General features: G+C 43.3%; 1 protein-coding gene across 1 annotated transcript in view; it reads left to right on the forward strand.

Annotated features, from left to right (window-relative positions):
* IL7R (interleukin 7 receptor) overlaps positions 1-22,942 on the forward strand; it is a 36,201-nt gene extending 13,259 nt beyond the window's left edge. The window contains exons 3-8 of the mRNA XM_084629341.1: positions 3,109-3,263; positions 4,500-4,654; positions 15,007-15,181; positions 16,356-16,443; positions 17,594-17,669; positions 18,705-22,942. Coding sequence (XP_084485467.1) covers positions 3,109-3,263; positions 4,500-4,654; positions 15,007-15,181; positions 16,356-16,443; positions 17,594-17,669; positions 18,705-19,208 — 1,153 coding nt within the window. The 3' untranslated portion in view covers positions 19,209-22,942. The remainder of the gene's footprint in view (positions 1-3,108; positions 3,264-4,499; positions 4,655-15,006; positions 15,182-16,355; positions 16,444-17,593; positions 17,670-18,704) is intronic.
* The last annotated feature ends 2,994 nt before the right edge of the window (positions 22,943-25,936 follow it).

Here is a 25,936-nt window from a genome sequence, read left to right on the forward strand (position 1 = left end):
ACACCCCTCTACCCCCTTGTCCTACCTCCTCTCAACTCTTTCTTATCCACTTAACCTCTTGCCACTCTAGCTTCTCTTTTCCCTCTAAACTCTTTATGAACTCCCCAAATACCCTTCATACTGGACTCCTCACCCTACCTGTACCCCTCGGTCTCAGTGAGTATGGCATAAGATGTTTGTTGGGATACTTACCTTTGTGAGTACCTATGGCTAACTTAGTTAAAAGTGCTTCTTGAAACATAAAAGTATTTGGTAATCCTATAAAAAGGAAAATAATTGTCTCGCTTAAGAAAGTTGAAAGCTGATATAACCTCCAGGAAACCCACCTCACTGAGTTTGAGGCTGAAAAGATTTTAGAAAGTGTGGACTGGTGAAGGCATTTTTTTAAATTACTCAACCAGATCTTGAGGGTGTCAATCTTGTTCAATAAAAAACTGAACACACAAACCCTACCAACTGATAAAGACACTGAGGGAAGACCCTTACTTGTTGAAGTTTGTATTTCTGATATTACATACAATCCTATATGCCCCCAAAAAGATGATCCCTCCTTTGTCAGTCAATTATTTTCAAGATTAATTGACTCCTCCCTAAAAAATTTGATTATAGAAGGGGACTTCAATAAAGCATAAAACTCGCTTTTGGACAGATTGAGCAGACCCCAACCATCCCAATTCTCTGCTAGGCAGACCATTAAGGCCCAGATAGAAGAACTGGGTGTACAGAATATATGGAGATTGCAGCACTCAACAGATAGAGACTACAGCTTTTTCTCACCTCTGCATTCCACATATTCACAGATTGATTATTTTTTGGAAACAAGTGGCTTGGTGAGCTCTGTTATTAACAATGAAATAAAAGTGATTATGATCTCTGATCATGCACCTTTGCCATTGCAGCTCTCGTCTCCTGAAAAGCTGCAAGCTGCCAGAAGATGGTGGTTAAACTCCTCTTTACTATTAGACACACAATTTAAAATCTTTGTGAAGGAAAAAATACAATTTTTCTTTGAGACCAATGAGAATACCTTGGTCTCCTAAGTGATCTTGTGGGATAGTTTCAAGGCATACTTAAGAAGCAGAATAATATCCTACTCCTCCCATGAAAAGAGAACTAGACATACCACACTGCTGAATTTCGGAGGAAATCTCAAGGAGGCAGACCATCAGCTATGCTAATTTTATCCTCTTTGGGTAAACTCCAAGAGAGGACTAACCTCAGGTATAAAACCAATAAAATAACTGCAGCTCAGGCTGAATTTGCTTTGTTTAAATTAAAACAGACATACTGGAAATCAGGCAATAAAGCTGGGAAATTATTAGTGCATAGACTTGGAGTGAACTCACTAAAAGCTAAAATCCCCTCAGTTCGCTCAAGTCAGGCTGGATACTCACCAATCAAAAAAATATTAATATACAGTTATCCAAATTCTACCAATGGGTGTATTTAGAGGAAGACCTTAGGGAGAAATCTGTCACAATTTTGGCCTCCAAGAAAATGTGATGTCTGGTTGCTTCTAAGTTTAAATGTCATTCCTTCTGACATTTAGAATCTTCAATTTGGGGTAATGCCAAAATTTTAATTGCCTGTAGATGCATTCTATGGCCTGATTGGATTAACAAAGGGATCTTGAACATAAACCACACTGAAAATGATTCCTTCATGCCCTTTCCTCGCCCAACTGGACCCAAAGAAGGAATGGCAACACCTTCAACTTAAACATGCTCTACAACACCAATTTGGCCTACCTGCCTTTGCAGCACCAGATCCTCAACCCATACAGCTTTCTGAAAAAGTAAAACTACCTACCTATGTCACTGGCCAGTCTGTATTTCTATCTATGAAGCAAATTGGCAATCAGCAGTGGCAATATTAGAAAGCAATGGGAACATGAGCTATCAATTTCCCTTACCAACATCCAGTGAAATCAGTTCCAACATAAAGCATTGCTCACTGGATTTGGGATTAAGATTGATCCATCAGAAAATCCTTTGGAGGATGAACTAGACTCCATGTAGATGTTTCAGGTCCAGAGCAGCCAAATCTGACAAATGCTGGTGCTTCAATGCAGCAGGCTATAATTTATACCACATATTAGATTGCCCAGTCATCCGTCTTTTTTGGACAGAGATAAATATTTAGGTCAATTTCTTTCTGTCCAACAACATGGCACTTAAGGCTGGCCATGCCATCTTAAGGCAAGCCAGTCTATCTTGGAAACTGAAATCCCTTGACAAACTTTGGTGGTAGAACTCTGATCATAGCCTAATGTCTAATTCTACAGTGACAGAAGTAAGTCCCAAATGTGCCAGCTATCAAAGAATGGTACTCTCACTTGTTCAGCCTGGTGACAGTAGAACATTTTTTTTTAAGTCCCCTTGAGGCCCTAAGCTCCTCCCATTCTCCTCAACCCATCCTCTCCCTGTTTTCTTTTCCCTCTCTCCCCGTCTCTGACCTATCATTCCTCTCCTCTCCTCTTTTACTTACCTTTCAGGTTTTAATTTGGTCCTCTTTCAACACTCCTCTTTCTTTCCTGCTTCTCCCAAAAGGGAATAATTCTGGAGATTAGTTTACGATTTTACTTGATAATGAACCCCACACTGGGGGTGAATAACAAAAATAGCATTATTGTTACATAACTCGTCAGGCAAATCTCCTTAACCAGTTAACAATTGTCTTTGTTATACTATTCTTTGCCCTTAATAATGAAGAAGTTTGATTCTTACCTGCCTTTTTGTATAATCTGATAATAGTTCTCTACTCGAGGTTAGAGACCTTTCTTTTCTTTGTTATCTTTATTAGCTGTGTTAAAATAAACTATAAAGAATGAATTTTAAAAGCCCCATTGTAGGGCCTGATTGTTCAAACCTATATTACTAAATTACTTACTATTGTGTATTATCCCTTTGGTTTCAAAGAAATGATGCTGATTGCAACCACTTCACTAAGGGCTTAGTAGGTGCCTGCAGGATTGAGCTTGTGTTCTGCTCTATAGAACTAGATGTGCTTAGAACCTGAAAATCTGTTCTCAAATATCATTGGGAAAATATTTAAGAATTTTTTTATTACAGTTGAGAAGAAACTAACTCTGTCATGTTGGATCAACAGCACCACCACCACTGAAGAGCGTATATGTTCGACTATGGAGAAACAGGAAAGCACATATTTTTTATATTTCTACGAAATCCTCTCGCCTAAGGACATTTGTGTGGTCCTTGAGTCATGCAGAAAGTACTGCAGGAGTGTGACAGTAACCCATATTGGTAAGATGCCAAGTGCTTTACACAATATTAAGAAGTGTAAATGATTGGGGGGGAAATGGTGCAAAACCCAACATTCACTCCCAATACAATGGAGGAAATGATGGCTGGTTGAGGGATCAAGACATGGTGAGTTAAGGTAATTTGTGGCCCTAAGCCCAGAAAATACGTAGATATTCCTTATCAGTTTCTCCTACAGTCGCAGGTGGCTCCAGTGACCAAGTGCCTTTCTTCCATCTGAGTTTGGTGCAATGACAGTAGCCAATTGGGATGCTTGCCTTCCTGCAGTTATCCTTGCTTTATCACCGCCACATGGAATTCTGTAATGCACTGTACATACAGATGTGCTTGGAGATCACCTAGAGACTCCAACTAGTGCAAAGTGCAGTAGTCCGACTGTTGTAGTGGAGTTGGCAGTCAGAAGCACATTACAACAGTATTCCATATTGGCTTCCTATTTGGTTCCAGATGCAATTCAAGGTTATGGTATTGAGCTCTAATGATTTGGAGCCTAGCTTCCTGAGAAACTGGCCTCTTTGTCCAGGCACCATTGGTACAGTTAAGCTAACAGTCCCTTAAATATCTGGGACACCTTGTCAGAGTGTTCTCAGGTGAGGAACCTTGATTCTTGAATTCACTTCTATTCTATTCTGTTCAGCTTTATACACCACACTCTGCACAGTGGGGTATGGGAAAGCACTTAACTGTTTAATCCTCAAGACACTGTTCAAGTGATGGTTAGGTCAGACTTTCTTCTGAAGGATCAGGGGTTTAAAGTAAAATTGTGGTCAGATGTCCCTATTATTCATTTGCCTGCATATCTTTCTGAAATATTCTCCTTTGAGTCTGAAACTTTCCATGCTTGGCCTTAGCCCGGGGTAAATTGTTTGTGAATAGTTTGAGAGAGTTCCCTTTCCTAATTTTTCTTTTATGGATAGTGTGTATGGGTGGGGTGGAGAATAACCTTTTCTTCTAAAACCTTTATAAAAATATTAATGCTCATCCATACCATGAAAACAGCTACATGAGAACACCTCCAAATTTGGTATATGACCAGTCCACACTGACAGAGTCTCCCGGATAATTATGCCAGGATGCTTCCCTGGAGCAAGTGAGAACTTCTTAGGAGTTGTTTTGAAGTCTTTTAAAAATAAATATATTGACTTATTAGATAGTTACACATAAAGGTTACTGTTCACTGTGTGACACATTGACTTGTTTTCCCCTCATCATTTACAGTTAAGCCTGAGACTCCATTTGGCATAAGTATCATATTCCAAAAGGATGCAAACGAGTATTTTATTCAATACAGTACACCGCATTCAAAGAAGAAATATCTAAAGGACAAATTAATACATGAAATATTCTATCGGCAGGAAAACGGAACTTGGGAAGTAAGTGAAAATGATTGTCTTATGAATTGCTAACGTCTATGTTAGTAGAAGTACTTATAATATATGCAAAAAATGTACTTAATTTCTATTGCTGAAATGAATATTTCTATTCATTTCTTCCTTAGCTGAAAACTTGGGAAACTGCAGTAATTATTATTAGATCATTTCACTTCTAGGTTGCCATTTCAAATCCATTCCAGGCTGATAATGATTGAAAATGGTCTGAATCCATTAGACCACCAATATCTCCTCCACAGGGCGTCTTGGATTAATTAATTAATTAATGCTTATTGCAATGAAAGCATGACATCAGTGCTAAATATTAGTAATTGTGATCATTATGTTTTTATTTTTATGTTATATACATATCAATAGATAGGTAACATTAGATGCATGCTGTTCATTACCATATTTAAATATGTACAGTTACAGTGGGCTAGATTGTGATCTGGACTAAACAAGGGAATACAGGAACCTATTACTGTCCAGCACAGATTCTGTGTCTGTTGGGCAGCATAGGTGACTGGGTGCAGGAGTCAGTAATAATTGACAGAGTGGGCTGCAGGGAGAAACCGAAAACAGTTATTAATCCATTGGTTCTTTTGTATGCACTTGTAGAAAGCATATAGCGCAACCAGAACTTTGGAGCAAGACTGATACAATAAAACCAGTGGATAATATAGCTAAATATTGGCTTGCTAAGTTTACAACTCTCTTTGAGATATTTTGTGACTAAAGGCATACATGAATTAGAGAGATATTATGATATTGTATGATTATTAATTTGTTATTCAGTATTAACTATTAATTATTAATTATTATTATTAAATATGCTGTCATGGTTCTGAGCTAGCTGCACCTCTGTTCCTTGTTCTGGTCTCTTCTGAGTGCACCGCCTCCAGATCTTAGGCCTCACGATCTTCTCCTCTCTGGGGCAGAATTCTGTGATTCTCTGACTCTCAGACTGGGCCCTGGGCTACAGTTCCCTGTTGGCCAGCCGTGATAGTTCACCAGGCCTGGCTGGGTTTCATGGCCTGCAAGTCTTCCTTTTGGGAGCTGTGACCAATGGATAACACAGTGATCCCAAACAGCCTTCTTCAAACAAAGTTTTGTTTACTCTTGACAATAGGAGCACAGAATAACAAGACAAAAGGATTAAAACAACTAAAGGCTTATATATGTATCTGCTTTACCTAAAGCTTATGTAGGCCTTGCTTATCCTAGACACCCCCACTTCTAGGGTTAGGAGTCAGTCTTCTTCCCAGCAGTCTGTGCCCCTCTCACCCTTGTTCTTCAGGGCTTGTCCTTTCACCGCCCCCAAAGTTCTTTGTCTGCCATCTGTCTCTGAACCGGTCAGACCAGGGGTCGAAGGTATCATATTGTAGCTAATAGTCCTGGGTATGTGCTGAAGAGTAGTTAGCTGGGCTATTATCTAACATCCTGGATAGTTTCCTGACCGCCAAGCTATTGACTTAACCTAATATATGCATAAAGTAAACATCTTTACAATACTCAGAGAAACATACAGCATGTAATATTCATACATTAAGAACAAAAGAACACAAGAATGGCCATACTGGGTCAGACAAATGGTCCATCTGACCCAGTATCCTGTCTTCCAACTGTGGCCAATGCCAGACATTTCAAAGGGAGTGAACAGAACAGGACAATTATCACCCAGAGCATGGGGGTTGCATCCCCGACCATCTTGGCTAATAACCACTGATGAACCTGTCCTCCATGAACTTATCTATTTCTTTTTTAAACCCAGTTATACTTTTGGCCTCAACAGCATCCCCTGGTGACAAGTTCCACAGGTTGACTGTGCGTTATGTGAAGAACTATTTCCTTTTCTTTATTTTAAGCCTGCTGCCTATTAATTTCATTGGGTGACCCTTGGTTCTTGTGTTATGTGAAAGGGGAAAATAACTCTTCCTTATTCACTTTCTCCACACCATTCATGATTTCATAGACCTCTGTCATATCCCCCCTTAGTCATCTCTTTTCCAAGTTGAAAAGTTCCAGTCTTAATCTCTCCTCAAATAGAAGCTGTTCCATACCCCTAATCATTTTTGTTGCCCTTCTCTGTACGTTTTCCATTTCTAATATATTGTTTTTGAGCTAGGGAGACCAGAACTGCACACAGTATTCAAGATGTGGGCATACTTTGGATTTATATAGTGGAATTATGATATTTATTGTCCTATTATCTATCCCTTTCCTAATGGTCCCTAACATTCTGTTAGCTTTTTTGATTGCCGCTGCACATTGAATGGATGTTTTCAGAGAACTATCCACAAGGACTCCAAGATCTCTTTTTGGAGTGGTAACAGCTAATTTAGATCCCCATCAGTATGTGTGTATGATTGGGATTATGTTAGTATTTCTGCAATTTCATATTTGAGTTCCTTCAGAACTCCTAGGTGAATACCATCTGGTCCTGGTGACTTATTACTAAGGCTGTCAAGCGATTAAAAAATTAATCACGATTAATCAAATTAATTGTGTGATTAATCACACCCTTAAACAATAATAGAATACCATTTATTTAAATATATTTGGATGTTTTCCACATTTTCAAATATATTGATTTCAGTTTCAACACAGAATACAAAGTGTACAGTGCTCACTTTATATTTATTTTTATTATAAATATTTGCACTGTAAAAATAAAAGAAATAGTATTTTTCAATTGACTTAATTCAAGTACTGTAATGCAATTTCTTTATCACGAAAGTTGAACTTACAAATGTAGAATTATGCACAAAAAATAGCTTAATTCAAAAATAAAACAAAGTCAAACTTTAGAGCCCACAAGTCCATTCAGTCCTATTTCTTGTTCAGCCAATGGCTCAGACAAACAAGTTTGTTTACATGTGCAGGAGACAATGCTGCCCGCTTCTTGTTTACAATGTCATCTGAAAGTGAGAACAGGCGCTCACATGGCACTGCTATAGCCGGTGTCACAAGATTTTGGAAGGCACTTCTGATTTTTAAACCTTGAGTCAAGTGCTGTAGCTATCTTTAGAAATATCACATTGGTACCTTCTTTGCATTTTGTCAAATCTGCAGTTAAAGTGTTCTTAAATTGAACATGCTGGGTCATCATCTGAGACTGCTATAACGTGAAACTTATGGCAGAATGTGGGCAAAATACAAAGCAGGAGACATACAATTCTCCCCCAGCGAGTTCAGTCACAAATTGAATTAACACATTATTTTTTTAACGAGTGCGATCTGCGTGGAAGCATGTCCTCCGGAATGGTGGCCAAAGCATGAAGGGACATACGAATGCTTAGCATATCTGGCATATAAATACCTTGCAATGCCGGCTACAAAAGTGCCATGCTATCACCTGTTCTCACTTTCAGGTGACAATGTAAATAAGAACTGGGCAGCATTATCTCCCATAAATGTAAACAACCTTGTTCGTCTTAGCAAGAAGTAGCACTGAGTGGACTTGTAGGCTCCAAAGTTTTACATTGTTTTGTTTTTGAGTGCAGTTATGCAACAAATAAAATCTGTATATGTAAGTTGCACTTTCACAACAAAAAGATTGCACTACAGTACTGTATGAGGTGAATTGAAAAATACTGTTTCTTTTGTTTATCATTTTACGGTGCAAATATTTGAAATAAAAATAATATAAAGTGAGCACTGCACATTTTCTATTCTATGTTGTAACTGAAATCAATATATTTAAAAATGTAGAAAAACATCCAAAATATTTCATGAAATTCAATTGGTATTCTGTTGTTTAACAGTGCAATTAAAATTGCGATTAGTAACGATTAATTTTTTTAATTGCATTTAATTTTTTGAGTTAATCATGTGAGTTACCTGCAATTAATCGACAGACCTACCTATTCTGTTTAATGTATCAATTTGTTCCCAAACCTCCTCTATTGACACCTCAATCTGGGACAGTTCCTCAGATTTGTCACCTAAAAAGAATGGCTCAGGTGTGGGAATCTCCCTCAGATCCTCTGTAGTGACGACAAATGCAAAGAATTCATTTAGCGTCACTGCAATGACGTTGTCTTCCTTGAGTGCTCCTTTTGCACCTTGATCATCCAGTGGCTCCCCTGATTGTTTGGCAGGCTTCCTGCGTCTGATGTACTTAAAAATATTTTTGCTGTTAGTTTTTGTGTCCTTTCCTAGTTGCTCTTCAAATTCCCCTTGTGGGTTCCAGAATTAGCTGCTCCAAGAAGCAGTCATTAATGGTGTATAGAAATGTTATCTCTGCATCCCATTCTGAAGTGACATGTACCCAGTTAATATGGGGATGGTTGAAATCCCCCATTATTATTGAGTTTTCTATTTTTATAGCCTCGCTAATCTCCCGGAACATTTCACAATCACCGTCACCATACTGGTCAGGTGGTCAGTAGTACATTCTTGCTGCTATACTCTTACTATTCAAGCTTCAGAGTAACAGCCGTGTTAGTCTGTATTCGCAAAAAGAAAAGGAGTACTTGTGGCACCTTAGAGACTAACCAATTTATTTGAGCATGAGCTTTCGTGAGCTACAGCTCACTTCATCGGATGCATGCCGTGGAAACTGTAGCAGACTTTATATATACACAGAGAATATGAAAAAATACCTCCTCCCACCCCACTGTCCAGCTGGTAATAGCTTATCTAAAGTGATCATCAGGTGGGCCATTTCCAGCACAAATCCAGGTTTTCTCACCCTCCACACCCCCACACAAATTCACTCTCTCTGCTGCTGATAGCCCATCCAAAGTGACAACTCTTTACACAATGTGCATGATAATAAAGTTGGGCCATTTCCTGCACAAATCCAGGTTCTCTCACCCCCTCACCCCCCTCCCAAAAACCACACACACAAACTCACTATCCTGCTGGTAATAGCTCATCCAAAGTGACCATTCTCCCTACAATGTGCATAATTAAGGTGGGCCATTTCCAGCACAAATCCAGGTTTTCTCACATCCCCCCCACCCCCATACACACACAAACTCACTCTCCTGCTGGTAATAGCTCTCCAAGTTTAAATCCAAGTTAAACCAGAACATCTGGGGGGGGGGGGGGTAGGAAAAAACAAGAGGAAATAGGCTACCTTGCATAATGACTTAGCCACTCCCAGTCTCTATTTAAGCCTAAATTAATAGTATCCAATTTGCAAATGAATTCCAATTCAGCAGTTTCTCGCTGGAGTCTGGATTTGAAGTTTTTTTGTTTTAAGATAGCGACCTTCATGTCTGTGATTGCGTGACCAGAGAGATTGAAGTGTTCTCCGACTGGTTTATGAATGTTATAATTCTTGACATCTGATTTGTGTCCATTTATTCTTTTACGTAGAGACTGTCCAGTTTGACCAATGTACATGGCAGAGGGGCATTGCTGGCACATGATGGCATATATCACATTGGTGGATGTGCAGGTATACGAGCCTCTGATAGTGTGGCTGATGTTATTAGGCCCTGTGATGGTGTCCCCTGAATAGATATGTGGGCACAATTGGCAACGGGCTTTGTTGCAAGGATAAGTTCCTGGGTTAGTGGTTCTTTTGTGTGGTATGTGGTTGTTGGTGAGTATTTGCTTCAGGTTGCGGAGCTGTCTGTAGGCAAGGACTGGCCTGTCTCCCAAGATTTGTGAGAGGGTTGGGTCATCCTTTAGGATAGGTTGTAGATCCTTAATAATGCGTTGGAGGGGTTTTAGTTGGGGGCTGAAGATGACGGCTAGTGGCGTTCTGTTATTTTCTTTGTTAGGCCTGTCCTGTAGTAGGTAACTTCTGGGAACTCTTCTGGCTCTATCAATCTGTTTCTTTACTTCTGCAGGTGGGTATTGTAGTTGTAAGAAAGCTTGACAGAGATCTTGTAGGTGTTTGTCTCTGTCTGATGGGTTGGAGCAAATGCGGTTGTATCGCAGAGCTTGGCTGTAGACGATGGATCGTGTGGTGTGGTCAGGGTGAAAGCTGGAGGCATGCAGGTAGGAATAGCGGTCAGTAGGTTTCCGGTATAGGGTGGTGTTTATGTGACCATTGTTTATTAGCACTGTAGTGTCCAGGAAGTGGATTTCTTGTGTGGACTGGACCAGGCTGAGGTTGGTGGTGGGATGGAAATTGTTGAAATCATGGTGGAATTCCTCAAGGGCTTCTTTTCCATGGGTCCAGATGATGAAGATGTCATCAATATAGCGCAAGTAGAGTAGGGGCTTTAGGGGACAAGAGCTGAGGAAGCGTTGTTCTAAATCAGCCATAAAAATGTTGGCATACTGTGGGGCCATGCGGGTACCCATAGCAGTGCCGCTGATCTGAAGGTATACATTGTCCCCAAATGTGAAATAGTTATGGGTAAGGACAAAGTCACAAAGTTCAGCCACCAGGTTAGCCGTGACATTATCGGGGATAGTGTTCCTGACGGCTTGTAGTCCATCTTTGTGTGGAATGTTGGTGTAGAGGGCTTCTACATCCATAGTGGCCAGGATGGTGTTATCAGGAAGATCACCGATGGATTGAAGTTTCCTTAGGAAGTCAGTGGTGTCTCGAAGGTAGCTGGGAGTGCTGGTAGCGTAGGGCCTGAGGAGGGAGTCTACATAGCCAGACAATCCTGCTGTCAGGGTGCCAATGCCTGAGATGATGGGGCGCCCAGGATTTCCAGGTTTATGGATCTTGGGTAGTAGATAGAATATCCCAGGTCGGGGTTCCAGGGGTGTGTCTGTGCGGATTTGATCTTGTGCTTTTTCAGGAAGTTTCTTGAGCAAATGCTGTAGTTGCTTTTGGTAACTCTCAGTGGGGTCATAGGGTAATGGCTTGTAGAAACTCGTGTTGGGGAGCTGCCGAGCAGCCTCTTGTTCATATTCCGACCTATTCATGATGACAACAGCACCTCCTTTGTCAGCCTTTTTGATTATGATGTCAGGAAATGTGCAGGAAATGGCCCAACTTTATTATCATGCACATTGTGTAAAGAGTTGTCACTTTGGATGGGCTATCACCAGCAGGAGAGTGAATTTGTGTGGGGGGGTGGAGGGTGAGAAAACCTGGATTTGTGCTGGAAATGGCCCACCTGATGATCACTTTAGATAAGCTATTACCAGCTGGACAGTGGGGTGGGAGGAGGTATTTTTTCATATTCTCTGTGTATATATAAAGTCTGCTACAGTTTCCACGGCATGCATCCGATGAAGTGAGCTGTAGCTCACGAAAGCTCATGCTCAAATAAATTGGTTAGTCTCTAAGGTGCCATAAGTCCTCCTTTTCTTTTTATTCAAGCTTGGAGTTTCTATTCATACAGATTCTATGGTACAGTTTGATTCATTTAAGATTTTTATTATATTTGACTCTACGCTTTCTTTCACATATAATGTCACTCCCCCACCAGCACAACCTACTCTGTCATTCCTATATGTTTTGTACCCTGGTAGTCATCACTCCACCAAGTTTCTTTGATGCCTATTATATCGATATCCTCATTTAATACCAGGCACTTCAGTTTGCCCATCTTAGTATTTGGACTTCTAGCATTTGTGTACAAGCACTCATCAAATTTGTCTCTTTTTAGTTGACTACTTTCCTGTGATGTAATTGAATGGGACTTTTTCATTAGACTGTTTCTGTTCAGTTTCTACATGTACTTTATCAACTTCTACCCTCTCTTCTTTACTAGGATATAGAGAACCCTCATTGAGAGAACCTCCTTTAAAGGATGTCTCCGTCCAAACCGTGTGCTCCTCTGCACTTATCAGTGTTCCTCCAGCCCTTAGGTTAAAAACTCCTCTACACCCTTTTTAATTTTACATGCCAGCAATCTTGTTCCATTTTGGTTTAGGTGGAGCTCATCCTTCCTGTATAGTCTCCTCCATTCCTAAAAGGTTTCTCAGTTCCTAATAAACCTAAAACCCTCCTCCTTACCCCCACTGTCTCATGTACTCACTGAGACCCTGTAGTTCTTCCTGTCTAACTGGCCCTGCGCATGGAACTGGAAGCATTTCAGAGAAAGCTACCATGGAGGTGCTGAACTTTAATCTCTTACCTAGCAGCCTAAATTTGGCCTCCATGATCTCTCTCCTATCTTTCCCTATGTCACTGATACCTACACAGTGGTGCAAGTACAGCAGTCCTGTATGCCGTAACAGTAAGATATTTCTAGCCAGTACTCTGCATAGGAAAGACACAGGAGGAGTACTGCCCCCAGCCCCGCCCCCAGCCCGTCCACACAGCTGCGTCTCCTGAGTCCTGTCTGGGGTCTGTACAGCAGCCCCACCAGAGGACAGAGCTGGGGACAGTAGAGCCACGCCAGAGAAGCTGACTGCGTGGGACTGCCTGGCAGCTCCCCGTTCTGCTCCTTTGGCCACTGCAGTTCCCAGGAGAGCAGAACGTGGGGCCACTGGGCTGGCTCTCCCAGGAACAGCAACAGCGAAAGGAGCAGAATGGAGGGCCACCGGGAAGTCCCACGCTGTCAGCTTCTCCGGCGCGGCTGTACTGCCCCCAGCCCTGTTCTCTGGCGGGGCTGCTGTACAGACCCCAGACGCAGCTGTGTGGAAAGGCTGGGGGTGGGGCTGGGGGCAGTACAGCCGCACTGCAGGAGCTGCCAGCTGGAGCCGCCCAGCGGCCCCACGTTCTGCTCCTTTTGCCGCTGCAGTTCTGGAGAGCCCTGCACTTCAGAATTCTCCGGTGCAGCGGGAGGAGGACAGAGGCCCCTCCCCCCAGGTAATGTGGGATGGATCATGGGGAAGGGATGGGGAGAGCACAGGGCCCCCGCGCTCAGGATGGGGTGGAGTCACATGGGGGGGTCATCTGGGGAGGTCACATGCCCCCCGTTTAGCTGGTGCTTCCCCTTTGCGTCCCGCCCATGAGTGCAGCGTACTGATAAGAAATTAATTCTACTTGCACCACAGTACGTACTTGTTCCATGACCACCGGCTCCTCCCCATTACTACACATAAGTCTGTCTAGGAGAGAGCCACAATTCACCATGAGTTTCTCCCAGTCATCACAAATCCAGCTATCTATATTTCTAATGACCAGCTCTGCCGTACTATTACCCATAAGTGCTGACTCCGTGGGTGCTCTGGGGCTGGAGCACCCATGGGGAAAAATTGGTGCTGAGCACCCACCGGCAGCTCCCTAACCCGCCCTCCCACCCCAGCTCACCCCCCTGCCTTCACTCTGCCTCCTCCCCTGAGAGGGCCAAAGCATCCTGCTTCTCCCCCGTCCCTCCCAGTGCTTGTGCCGTGAAACAGCTGTTTTGTGCGGCAAGCCTGGGAGGGAGTGGGGAGGAGGGAGAACGCGGCACGCTTGGGGAAGAGGCGGGGCCAGGGCAGGGATTTGGGGAGGGATCCAATAGGGGCAGGGAGGGGGCGGAGTTGGGGCAGGGCCAGGGGCGCAAGCTTCCACTGGCGCCAACAAAATTTGGTGCCTGTGCTATTACCCATCTCTTCCTAATAACTGGGATTCCCTCCCCCCAGAGAGGTATCCTAAGTGAGAAAGGATACCATGACATCATCTGGAAGGAGGGTCCCAACTATGGGATCATTTCTCTCTGCACCAGTTTGATGTTCTCCTTCCCTGAGACTTTCATCCTCCTCAACAGCACAGAGGCTGTCCGACTGGGGGTGGGACCACTCTACCGTATCCCAGAAAGTCTCATCTGTGTATCTCTCTGTCTCTCTTATCCTCCAGTTCAGCCACTCTGGTCTCAAGAGCCCGTATTGGGGCTCTGAGAGCCAAGAGCTCCTTGCACAGAATGCACACATACACCACCTGCCCACAAGGCAGGTAATCGTACATGCTGCAGTCAGTGCATTAAACTGAATAGCCCTCACTCTGCTGCTGGACTTCTGCCTGCATTCGTTTGACTTCTGCAGCTTTTTTTGTTTGGTTGGTTGGGTTGGGTTGGGTTGGGTTGGGGTTGGTGGAGAATAGGATGTTTATTAGTCTATGTTTAGAGAATGATAGGTGTATCTGGCTTTCACGTTCCCGCTCTAAACTCCTTCACCAAACTCCCCTGTTTGCTGCTTCTGTTTACTAGCTCGATTATTCCAGGCAGCTTCAAATCCCTCATGTATGAATGCTCTGAGTAGCTAGCATTTTGTATAAAATGTGTCCCTATTGTCCTGCCCTTTGGAAATGCTCAGACTGGGCAGTAGACTCTGCTCTGTGAATAACTGATTGCATATGGCTCTCCTATGCAGTTCCCTGGGCTGCTACTGGGATGCACTCACATATAAAGCAGGGCAATTGTCTCTATAAGATAGCTAAGGTTTCAGAGTCTGAAAATCTTCTCTACAAACATGATTTATATATAAATAACCTTTCCCTTACTGAAGCTGAAAAATATAATTTTCCATTCTGACAAAAAATAATCATATTTTTCTCTGTTTAGACAATACAGTCAAAATATCTTTGGATAAAATTACAGGGGAAAAGCCTTCAGATGGGTGCAAGTTATGAAGTGAAAGTGCGCTCAAAGCCCAATGGAAAGTTTTTCAAGGGTATCTGGAGTGAATGGAGCTCCTCTGAATACTTCCAAATTGCAGTGGAACACCCCAGAAAGAAAGGTAAGCAAAGGGAAACCACTTCCTTAAGTTTGCAAAAAGCCTAAAACCTGACCAAGTCACTTGGTACAGCAGATCAGGTGCAGGGCTAGCAGAGAATCAGGAGCTACTAATGATTCCCTGATTCTCTACTTAGCCCCAGCTCTGCTGCCTGTGCCAGCTGCCAGTGGTCCTCCAGGGATTATCCACGTGCTGAGTATAGCCGGAGTGCTGCACACTGCAGCCACCTCTTCACCCTTCACATGCCCCTGCCTATTCCCTGCACCAGCAGCTGGAGGAAGGGTGACATAGGAGCTGGCTTGCCCCAGTTCTGGGTCTGTTGGGGACTCCCCAAAGCCAGCTGAATTCCAAGCAGGGGCAATAGGGCCAGATTGCATCCTGTTTATACTAACAGGGTGGCACAATGTGGAGAGAATGGGGCAGAGAATCTGGCCCATTCAGTTTTGCTGATGACGCTGTGAGCCTCCAGAGATAAAGAGCAGTTTGCATCAAACATTTTAGCCATAGCAGAGTTAGAGCAGTACAAAAGGATTCATTTTAATATTGCCAATTGTAACATGCATTTACCTCATTTTAGTCACAGACCACTAAATGGAGGAAATTTCACCATTTCAGTTGTGTGCAACAGCAAAGGTTTTGATCACTATGGATCTGGGACAGATACAGACCGGTAACCTACATTCGGAAGGTTGAAAATATGTCCTCAGTCAAAGGGTCCGATCCTCAGTTCTGGCTGAGATATACTCAGTGCAACCCCTGAGGCAGATAAGCAAAAGTTGCTATACCCCCGCCCCCCTTCAATTTCCCCAAGGCAGCCAGGGCATAAATCAATGGAGCTCTAACTCAGAGGAGCTGGTGATGCTTCCCTGAGGCCACAGGCAACCAATTCAGTTTAGAACAGCCCTCAGGCTATTCTAATCTGGACTAGGAGACTAACCTGGTGTTTAGCCAAGGATCAAGGGACTGCAAAGCCACCTGTTCCCACTTTCAGACAGATGGGAGAAACAAGGCAGTTGAATCAATACATCACTCCAAACGTATAAAATTTGTCAATATCCCCCAGTAATAATAGGTTGTTTTTTTCTTAAAAGAGTATGTCATGATAGTGGACAATAATAATGCATATAGAAACAAACCTAATATGGTATTTATTCTTTTTTTTTTTTTTTTTGGTTAGGCATTGACATGGTTGTGGTTATAACTACCGTGGGCTTAATTTTGCTCATTATTATGCTTGGTCTGAGCCTAACATTTTGGAAAACAAGGTAATTTCAATCTCTTTTAATCAAAAGAGTATTAATCCAATCAGACTGTGGAAATCCCATCTCCTCCTTTTATACTATCCAACAATTGTCACCCCATTCCCTGACCTCTCCCGCAACATGAACACGTACAAATCATAGAAGAACTGAGAATGGGAGAAAGGCAAGAGAGGAGGTAGGCAAAAGGGGACTGTCTATTGCCTTTGTCACCTCAAGATTACATTGCTGTCTCATGCTCTACATCCTGGGACCATGCAGAAGCTGAAGCTAGTGCAAAATGCTGCAGGTTGTTTATTGAGTGATGGGAGCTCATTAGACCAGTACTCTGTGGTCTGGCCTGGCTTCCAATAAGCTTCTGAGAGGAAATCATGGTGTAGGTTTTAACCTATAAAGCCCTGATCTTTAAAGTCAGGTTTGGGAGCTGGTTAGCAGTGAGATTACCTCTCTTTCCATGATATACTGCCACAGTTGAAATCAACAGAAATGGTCAAGCTGGAGCTTGTAGACCAAACTGTTCAAAAGTGGCACTAATTTTGCCTCAAACTTTTGGTGCCCAAATTGAGCACCTGATTTTCTGTGGTGCTGCACATCTGTGGCTTTCATGAACTTCAGCTGAAATTCCAGCAACTGAGCACCTTTGGAAAAACAGGTCTTAGATGTCACAAGTTAAACACCTGATAAAAGAGGCATCCAAAATTCTTGGTCACATTAATAAATTGGGAGTTTAGGCTCTCTGTCTCAAATCCCTATTGGAAAATAAGAATAATATGTACCTAATTATCTCTGTCACTACAGTGTTTTGTGAGTTAATTAGACAATGGTTGTGAAGTACATTGTGGATGAAAAGTTCTATCCACATAACTGTAGAATATTGTTATCATTCAGAGGCAGTGGGATAAGACATATATTCCACACCACTCATGTCCTTCCGCTACCTTCCCCGTTGGAATAAGAGTCCAGAAATGGTCTTCTTAGAACAAATATCTCATGCTGGATAATGCAAAACACTCAGATGGTCTACAGGAGTTAGTATGATGATATAAAGTCTGTTACTGCTACTCTAACACTACTAATATAGTGTCTTTGATTTGATAGTGCTGTTGCCATAATCCCTTCTTAAATACTTTTATTGTTGCTACGGATCTCATTTCAGAATCAAGCCGGTTTTGTGGCCAAAACTTCCAGATCATAAAAAAACTTTGGAGCAATTGTGCAAGAAGCCAAAAAAGGTATGTGCTTCCACTGCTGTGATTACCTGAGTCTGTGTACAGAAAACATAAATAATACTCATACATTAGAGTTAGGACCCTACCAAATTCATAGTCCATTTGGGTCAATTTTGTGGACATCGGATTTTAAAAATTGTAAATTTCATGATTATTCAAATCTGAAATTTCACAGTGTTATAATTGTAGGGATCCTGACCCAAAAAGGAATTGTGCAATAGTCTCAAGGGTATTGTAGGGGGGGTTGCAGTGCTGCTACCCTTACTTCTGCACTGCTGCTGGCAGAGGCACTGTCTTCAGAGGTGGGCAGCTGGAGAGCAGTGGCTGAAGGCCAGAAGCCCAGCTCTGAAGGCAGCGCTGCTGCCAGCAGCAGTGCAGAAGTAAGAATGGCCTGGTATGCTATTGCCACCCTTAACTTCTGCACTGCTGCCTGCAGAGTTGGGCCCTCAACCAGCAGCCGCTGCTTTCTGGCCATCCAACTCTGAAGGCAGCACGAAAGTAAGGGTGGCAATACCATGACCTCCCCCCCCAAATAACCTTGCAACCCCTCTGCAACACCCTTTTGGGTCAGGACCCCAAGTTTGAGAAACGCTGGTCTCCCCTGTGAAATCTGTATAGTGTAGGGTAAAAGTACTCAAAAGTCTGAGGCATTTAGCCTTTGGCCTCACTTCTCTTATTTACCCTAGGTCATAGGTGCTCAACCTGGGGTCACAAACAGATGTGAGGGCCTCGTGACTAGCCTGCTCTTTCCTTGTTGCTAAAGTGGAAGGGGGCCTTGGCGTTTCTGGCTAGCTGAGAAGGGGCTGGGGTGTGTCTGTTATGAGTTAGTTCCCAGAACTGCACCTGGGTCTGATTTTGGTTCAAGATCTTTTGGTTGATTGATTATTAGGGGGAAAGAAGTTAGTTCTCTTTTTTTGTTTATGAAAATTTTAAAGTACATAAATAAAAATTCTTCTAAAATCTGATGACTTATGCGAGTGTCTTCCCTTAACTTAGTACCTATAGTTAACTGAGCATATTATCCTCTTTGCCACACAGAATTTTGATATAAGCTTTAACCCAGAAAGTTTTGGGTATGTTCATATTCATAAAGTGGACGGCATTCAAGCCAAAGCAGAAGTGGAATGTTTTCTGCAGCCATCGGCTCCTCTAGATGCAGATGTTTCAGAAAAAGTTAGCAAAGGATCAGATATGAAGAAGAGCCTCACTGCTGTAGACAAAAGCGTCCTAAAGCTTCCTGAGACTTATGGAGGAATCGGGCCATCTGATATGTTTAGGGGGCACTTATGTGAGACTCAGCCTTGCATGTTAGATGGATCCAGCAATGGCATCCCATATAAGGTGTGCAGTTGCAATGGTACACAACTATATAATTGTGGTCCTATGACTCATTCCAGCTCTTCAGTGGCCCCCACTGTTCAGCCCAGATCAGCTTCCCTAAATATCAACACAGTGTCCCTAATACAGCCCAATAATGGAGTTAGATCATCAAATAAAGATGAAGCATATGTCACAATGTCCAGCTTTTGCAAAAATCAGTAAACCTCAAAAACCATAGGAACATAGGATTTGCTGTAACAGAGCAGACTATTGGTCCTTCTTGTTTGGGTCTCCTGCCTCTTGCTGGTTGATTCAGTGAATAATAAATTCTATAATGTACCTATCCCCATTTTGCAATGCTATAATCAGTGGGGATGGATTTTTCTTGGCTTCCAAGGACAACAGACCAAATTCCATTCTCAATTACACCAGTGCCAATGTGGAATAAATCCAGTGTAACTGAAAACAAATTTATTTCAATTGGTTTAAGACCTTAATCATGGGAGGTGATAAACCTACAACAATAACATACTATTACATTGCACTTCTCTACTGCCCTCTATACAAGGATTGGCGAGTGCTTCACATTCATTAATGCTCCTATCGACATCTCCGTTTACACAGCTACAGATTTTGTTAATGGTTATATAATCCCAATCATGAACATGGCTGCAAAGTCTAGATCGGTTAAGTAGGGTGAGTGAATTCGGAGTAACTTGGTGGAAGTCAGTGGCGTTATACCAGGTGTTAAAAAACAGAATAAGTGAGATCAGAATCAGCCTGTGTTAGTTTGGGATTCAGGATCTGAGCCTGGTAACTCATTCCCTATCCAGCACTCAGCTCCCAGGGGACAGAGTGCACACACAGCATCGCTTTCTAATGAGTGCTGATACACTCCCAAGAGAGCAGCACCTATCCTACCATAGCCACAGCAAGGGCTGTGCTGATGCCTGGCATGTGAGACTGTGTACAATAATGAGTACAAATAGACGTCTTGGTGCTCAAAGGCTTCAAATAGATCAGCTCAGCCAGCAGCTTGTGTGTGTAAGAGGGTAGAAGGTAGGAGCAGAAGGCTGGAGGGAACCAGGGCCAACACATATCAACAGAGTCATAGTGGTTTTATGTAGGGATGGGCCCCCTACAGCACCCCCCCACCACCACATTTGACCCTCCCCTGGACGCTGGGAAAGTTCAGACCCAGAGCCAAACTTAGCAACTCAGGCCCAGCCACCAGTTTGCTGTATTATCTGTCTTCATTACTACTGTGCCAACAGGTTTTATTGGACAAAACAATGGGCCAGATCTGCCACTAGTGTAAATTGGCTTATCTCCGTTAACTTCCAAGGGTCAGTGCTGCTCTGCTCCAGCTGAGGGTGTGGCTTATTGCGCCATGCCTAGGAGATAAAAAGGTACCTGGGGATCTGGTCCCCAGGGCCAATTAAAACACAACTACAAAGATGCAGAATTGCAGCACAACCAAGTCACTGTCCTATTTCTTAACAATCTAAACAGAAAAATAGATGTAAAACCAGAGCAGTACAAATACAACATTAAGCAAAACACATGGCGAGATATTCAAGGGGAGACTCTCAGCTATGTTTATGTTGATCAGCATTGATTGTGCATTAAAATGTGGGGCCAGATCCTCAGCTGGTATAAATAGGTGACATCCCTTGAGGTGCATAGGTGACATGCATAACACCTTTTTTCTCTGCCTTCTAATGCATACATTACTTTGGCCTGTGAGGATTTCCCAGGACAGTCTTTTTGTCATGGGTACCTGACATGTCCATATTTTTTCATTATCACCAGTCATTGTGGGTAAGGGTGAGTCATTAGATTTTGTGCCTGGGCTCGCAAATTTTCCTGACTACATTGCAAAGCTGGTACTGCTGTAAGATCCATATTCTTGTAAATTGTCCAGTAACAATGTCAGAGGAGTGCTCAGCTTTCTCCATGAAGGGGAAACCTCGCCCCTTCCCCTCTTCTTACTCCAAAGCTCCATGGGGTTCCTTAGATTCTGTCACCAAGGGATGGTTGATCCACAATGTAGTTCCACTGGCCTGGCCATTACCCGTTGGGGCGCAGGTGCACACAGGAGTTGCAGAAGCTGCTACAGCCTCATGGTTGCATGACAGCCAAGGAATATGGCCTGAAGAGAGAAAAGCTGCTTTGTTGTGCTCTAGGCTAAAGGTTTGCCCCTTTGTGAGGTATCATGTCCTCTAGCTGCTTTAAATTCCCCTTTCGGGAGCAATGACCTGATTAGTGCAATAATAAGTAACCTCTTCAGGCCGTTTACTTTTTCAATATTAAATACGATGGGAAGGACTAAACAAAAATCTGCCTTTTATCCGTTTCTCAGATTAAATTAAAGAAACAGAAAAGCAGTTATTGTTCCACCCCAGTGATAGACGATTCTAGACATCTGTGTTTAATTTGACCTTATGGTCCTGATTCTGCTTTTCTTCCAATACAAATCAGGAGTAATTCCATGGAGGTAAATGGGCTAGAATCCTTTGGTCTGGGTGAGTTATGCTTAGCACAGAACCACAGGGATGGAAAATGTGACTCCAAGCTGCATGGCAGCTCTAACTTGCACTGGCTAGTCACGGCCCATGAGAGGCTATTACATTAGCCAGGAACGGCTGGTGCACAACAGCACTCCAGTCATGAGCCCCGTCTTCCCAGCCATGCCCTGACACACACCCCGCACTGTGGGAAACTTCAGCCAGGTACAGCTTTATGGTCTGTTTATGCAAAAGGGCCAAGGATGTGTCCTGAAGTAGTCAGTGTATTACAGTATTTTTTATAACTGTTTATCACATAGTAGTAAGATGATATAGTCTGATAAAACTGAACTAAAGCACTGGACTTTAATTCCTTTGCTTTATAATGCTTCTATTTCATAAAAACAGCTGCTAATGCTTAAAATATGCAGACTTGCACAGTGCAAATGTAGATGCAAACAGATTGAGTCAGGAAGCTAGTCTGTTCTTTTACCACATTACCAAACATGAAAAAAGAATGCCGTGTAAAATAATAGGTTGTCTGTAGGTACTTATTTTAAACTCACACATACACAGTGTTAAAAGGTAAAAGGATTATATAAGCATCTATCTGCAATTTTAAACAATAATGTACGTATGAAAGAATAGTCTTACTATTCATACTAGAAAACCATGTTGCTATTTTATACTGTAAGAGTGGATTATTGTAAACATTAACCACTACGCTACTTAACAGCAAATTCTCATACATACCTTCCATATGCATTAGATATATTTTTTGCATAGCTGCTAATGTCTGAATACCATCATATTTCTGTCTTATTTAATGAAATAACATGTATAACCTGTTTTGTAACGTTTTAGCCTATTAAAAGGATGTCTATTTGCATTATCTGTTTGTGGCGCTCTCTCTCATCTTTGTCATGATATAACTGTCTGCCACCATACAAGCTGTTGCGTCTGATTCTGCACTTACTGAAACTATTGATTATTGTAAACATTAATTGTTCAATAAGCAATAGGAGAAAATGGGCTTTTTAACCCTGTGAAACCTGTTTTACAGCAGTGTTACTGTATGTAGTTCAGAGTTCTTGCTCATGATTTACACCCTTGTGAGGGAATCTGGGCTCTATAACTATAGAATTCTCTATATAGAATGTGCTTTCTGTCTAATATTGGTAACAATAATGGGCTTGATCCCGGATAATGAGGGTTGAGGGCACTCAGCAGCTTTCACCTCATATTTAGTAAAAGTCTTTGGGTTGTAACCTGAAGTTTACCATGGGGGAGAGGGGAGAACCAAGATGAGTTGTACAGAGAAGTATCTGGGTTGTGCTGGAAGGAGACCTTTTGACTTGTCCAAGGAGAAATGATATCTTCGACTTTTAGACCCTGCACAATCCTGAAGTGTATGGATTTCAGTCACCACCACTGTGTCCATAGTCTGTTAGCAGCCAAATTGTATATTTGTGAATAAAAGTTGGTGAATTACAATGAGTCATGGATGTTATGGCTCTGTTCTCCCATTTTCCCTCCTAAGATAAGAACACACACAAGTCTAATAATCTTTCAATGCCATGGCAACACATTAGTAACTGTCACAATTTGGAATGCAGTTCTGACAAGTGAGAGCTTGAGTCACAGCTGGTCCTGTAACCTGACTGCCTTCATATGTGCGCAGCTGCTGTAGCTCCTTGTATGGCGGCTCCCAGCCAGCATACAAGCATGCACTGACTGTCTCTGTGTTTCAGTAACTGGCTCCAGCAGCCTGATTGTTACATCACAGCCACACTCTGGCCTCCATCAACGTTGGTTACTACTTGCCAAAAGAGCCCAGCACACCCCCCAGTCCCAAATTCCCCCAAAACCATCTGCTCTGAAGTGGCCAAGGGCCTCTTCTGGAACATTCAGCAGAGTAGTAAGGTCCGTTATCCCTTCAGAGAGGCAAAAGCAAAGCAGCTTGTTGCTTTAACTGGAGTTAATAATCATCTGAAGTCAACACAGTACTGAGCTGATTGATTTAGAATAAAAATAACATAAGTTTATTGAATCAATAAGAGAGTGGTTTTAAAATGAGGCCAGGTATAAGGAATAAAGTCAGAAATGGTTAAAAAACAAAATGCTGTCTAATGACTAAGACTTAACAAAGCTATGGTCTTGGTTCAAGGTAAGATTCTTACCACACCTCCTTCCAGCAAGATGGCTGACCTCTCCCTTGGTCAGGATCTCCCACAAAGTCCAAGGAGCTCAGTTCCTTTGTCTTTGTAGATGAAAGATTACTTGGGGTTCTTTGCTCCTTTCTTCTACAGTCCAGTGAACTTTTGGACTATATCCTTCCCAGCGTTCAGTGCCTCTGCTGTAAGGCAAGGTGCCTGGGAGTCTGATGAAGAAGATTTCACCCTGGTTTCTCCCCACTGGTGCTTTCTACAATGCAAATTGATCTGTCCCCGCAGCCTCCGACGTGCCAGTGAATAGCCACTTGACTGTGTTTGCACCTGGATGGATGTGTTGGCCTCTCCTTTGTCTGGAAAAAGCCTATTTAGCCACTCCCCAGACTTACCTGGTTCAAACACATTTTAGTCCCATGTTTCCTTCACATTTGTGCAGTCCTTTGAGCATATACTACACCAGCATTGTGCAAGAGCATCAATGATCAGTGTGTTACTGGTTTTCCAGTGGTACCTTACACAACACCCATTGGATACAGATTATGACGTCAATGAATTTGAGTGCACTGAACTGGTCAGGCCAGCTGAAATTCACTACCTGATACCAGTGAGCCCCTTGCCCTCTGGCATTGCGATGCTTCTAGGGGCACAGTGAATTATGCTTGGATTCCTTATTAAATGAAAAAATATCATAGCTGCCAGTGATGCAAAACAGCATATATAGATTAGCATGGTCCTTGGTTGGTGCCACAGTTCCCTGTGTATCCCTTTGTGCTGATGTTGGCATTCATAGTCTTCATTATGTAACAATTTGTAGGGAATTCTGCACCAAAAAATTAAAAATTCTGCTCACAATATTTTAAACTTCTGCAAAATTCTGCATATTTTGTCAAAATAACACAGAATAATCACGCCACTTTCAATTAATTTTGTTGACCTGTCAGCAAGTATATCTCTAACAATACAGACAACAAAAAGATTCAGGAAATGTTTTTTAACAAACAGATTTCTTACTAGGCATATTAATACAGAACTCTGAGTAATAATTCATTTAAACTACAACACAGAAATTAATTTCCCGCATTCCTCAGAAGCAGTGCAAAGGCTTGGAGGAGTCAGGGATAATGGAGGAGTTGAGGGAGAGGGAAGTAATTTCTGGGAGCCTGCGAATGAACCTGGAGGGTTGTTGGGAGTGGGGATGGAAAAGTATGGAACAGGGTTTTATTGTGGAATGGAGAGAGATTGTTAGAGAGTTGGGGAGCTTCCCCCATGCAGACCCTGGCTCAGTGGTGTCACCCCACTAGTTCTCCCATTCATTCAGGCACATCTGCCCCCATCCTCGTCTTTCCCTGAATCTCCCTTTCCCCCAGTCCCCATGTGTCTCTGAAACCCCTTCCCCCTGTCATTGTTTGTCCCTGCACCCCCACTCTCATTCAGCCCCTGTGTCAATGGTCTCACCACACTAGCTCATGTGCCCCTACTCTAGTCTGTCCCCCCCACTACCCCTTCTGAACCCCAGTCTATCTGACACCCCCCCCAGCAGCCCCATGTGCCCCGCTCTGTCCATCCCGCCCACCCAGTGGTGAGCTAGAGCCAGTTCGCACCGATTCGCTAGAACCAGTTATTAAATTTAGAAGCCCTTTTAGAACTGGTTGTTCTACGAGCGACAACTGGTTCTAAAAGGGCTTCTAAATTTAACCAGCCAAAAGTGGCGCCTTAGGCGCCGACTCCATGGGTGCTCCAGCCCTGGAGCACTCAAGGGGAAAACTGGGTGGGTGCAGAGAACCCACAGGCAGCTCCCCGCCCCACCCCCAGCCCCAGCTCACCTCCGTCTCCTCCCCTGAACGCGCCGCCCCGCTCTGTTTCTCTGCACCCCCAGGCTTCCTGCGAATCAGCTGTTCACGTGGGAAGCCGGGGCGGGCTGAGAAACAGGCTGTGGCTTTCTGCTCAGGCCCAGGGAGGCAGAGGTGAGCTGGGGCGGGGGGGGAAGGGGGTCGCGAGGAGGGCCGCCTGCGCCACAGCAGGTAACCCGGGGCGGGGGGGGGGGGGAATGGGACCGTGCAGGGGAACCGCTCCCCACCCCAGCTCACGTCCACCATCCTCGGCCTGAGCGGGAAGCCGCGGCCTGCTGCTCAGCCCTCCAGGCTTCCCGCCGAACAGCTGATTCGCGGGAAGCCGGGGTGGGGGTGGGGGGTAGAGAAGCAGAGCGGGGCGGCGCATTCAGGGGAGGAGGCGGAGCGGAGGTGAGCTGGGGCCGGGCGCAGGGCGGGGAGCT

Source organism: Lepidochelys olivacea, assembly GCF_965140295.1.
Source record: "Lepidochelys olivacea isolate rLepOli2 genome assembly, chromosome: 5".
NCBI classification, from domain to species: Eukaryota; Metazoa; Chordata; order Testudines; family Cheloniidae; genus Lepidochelys; species Lepidochelys olivacea.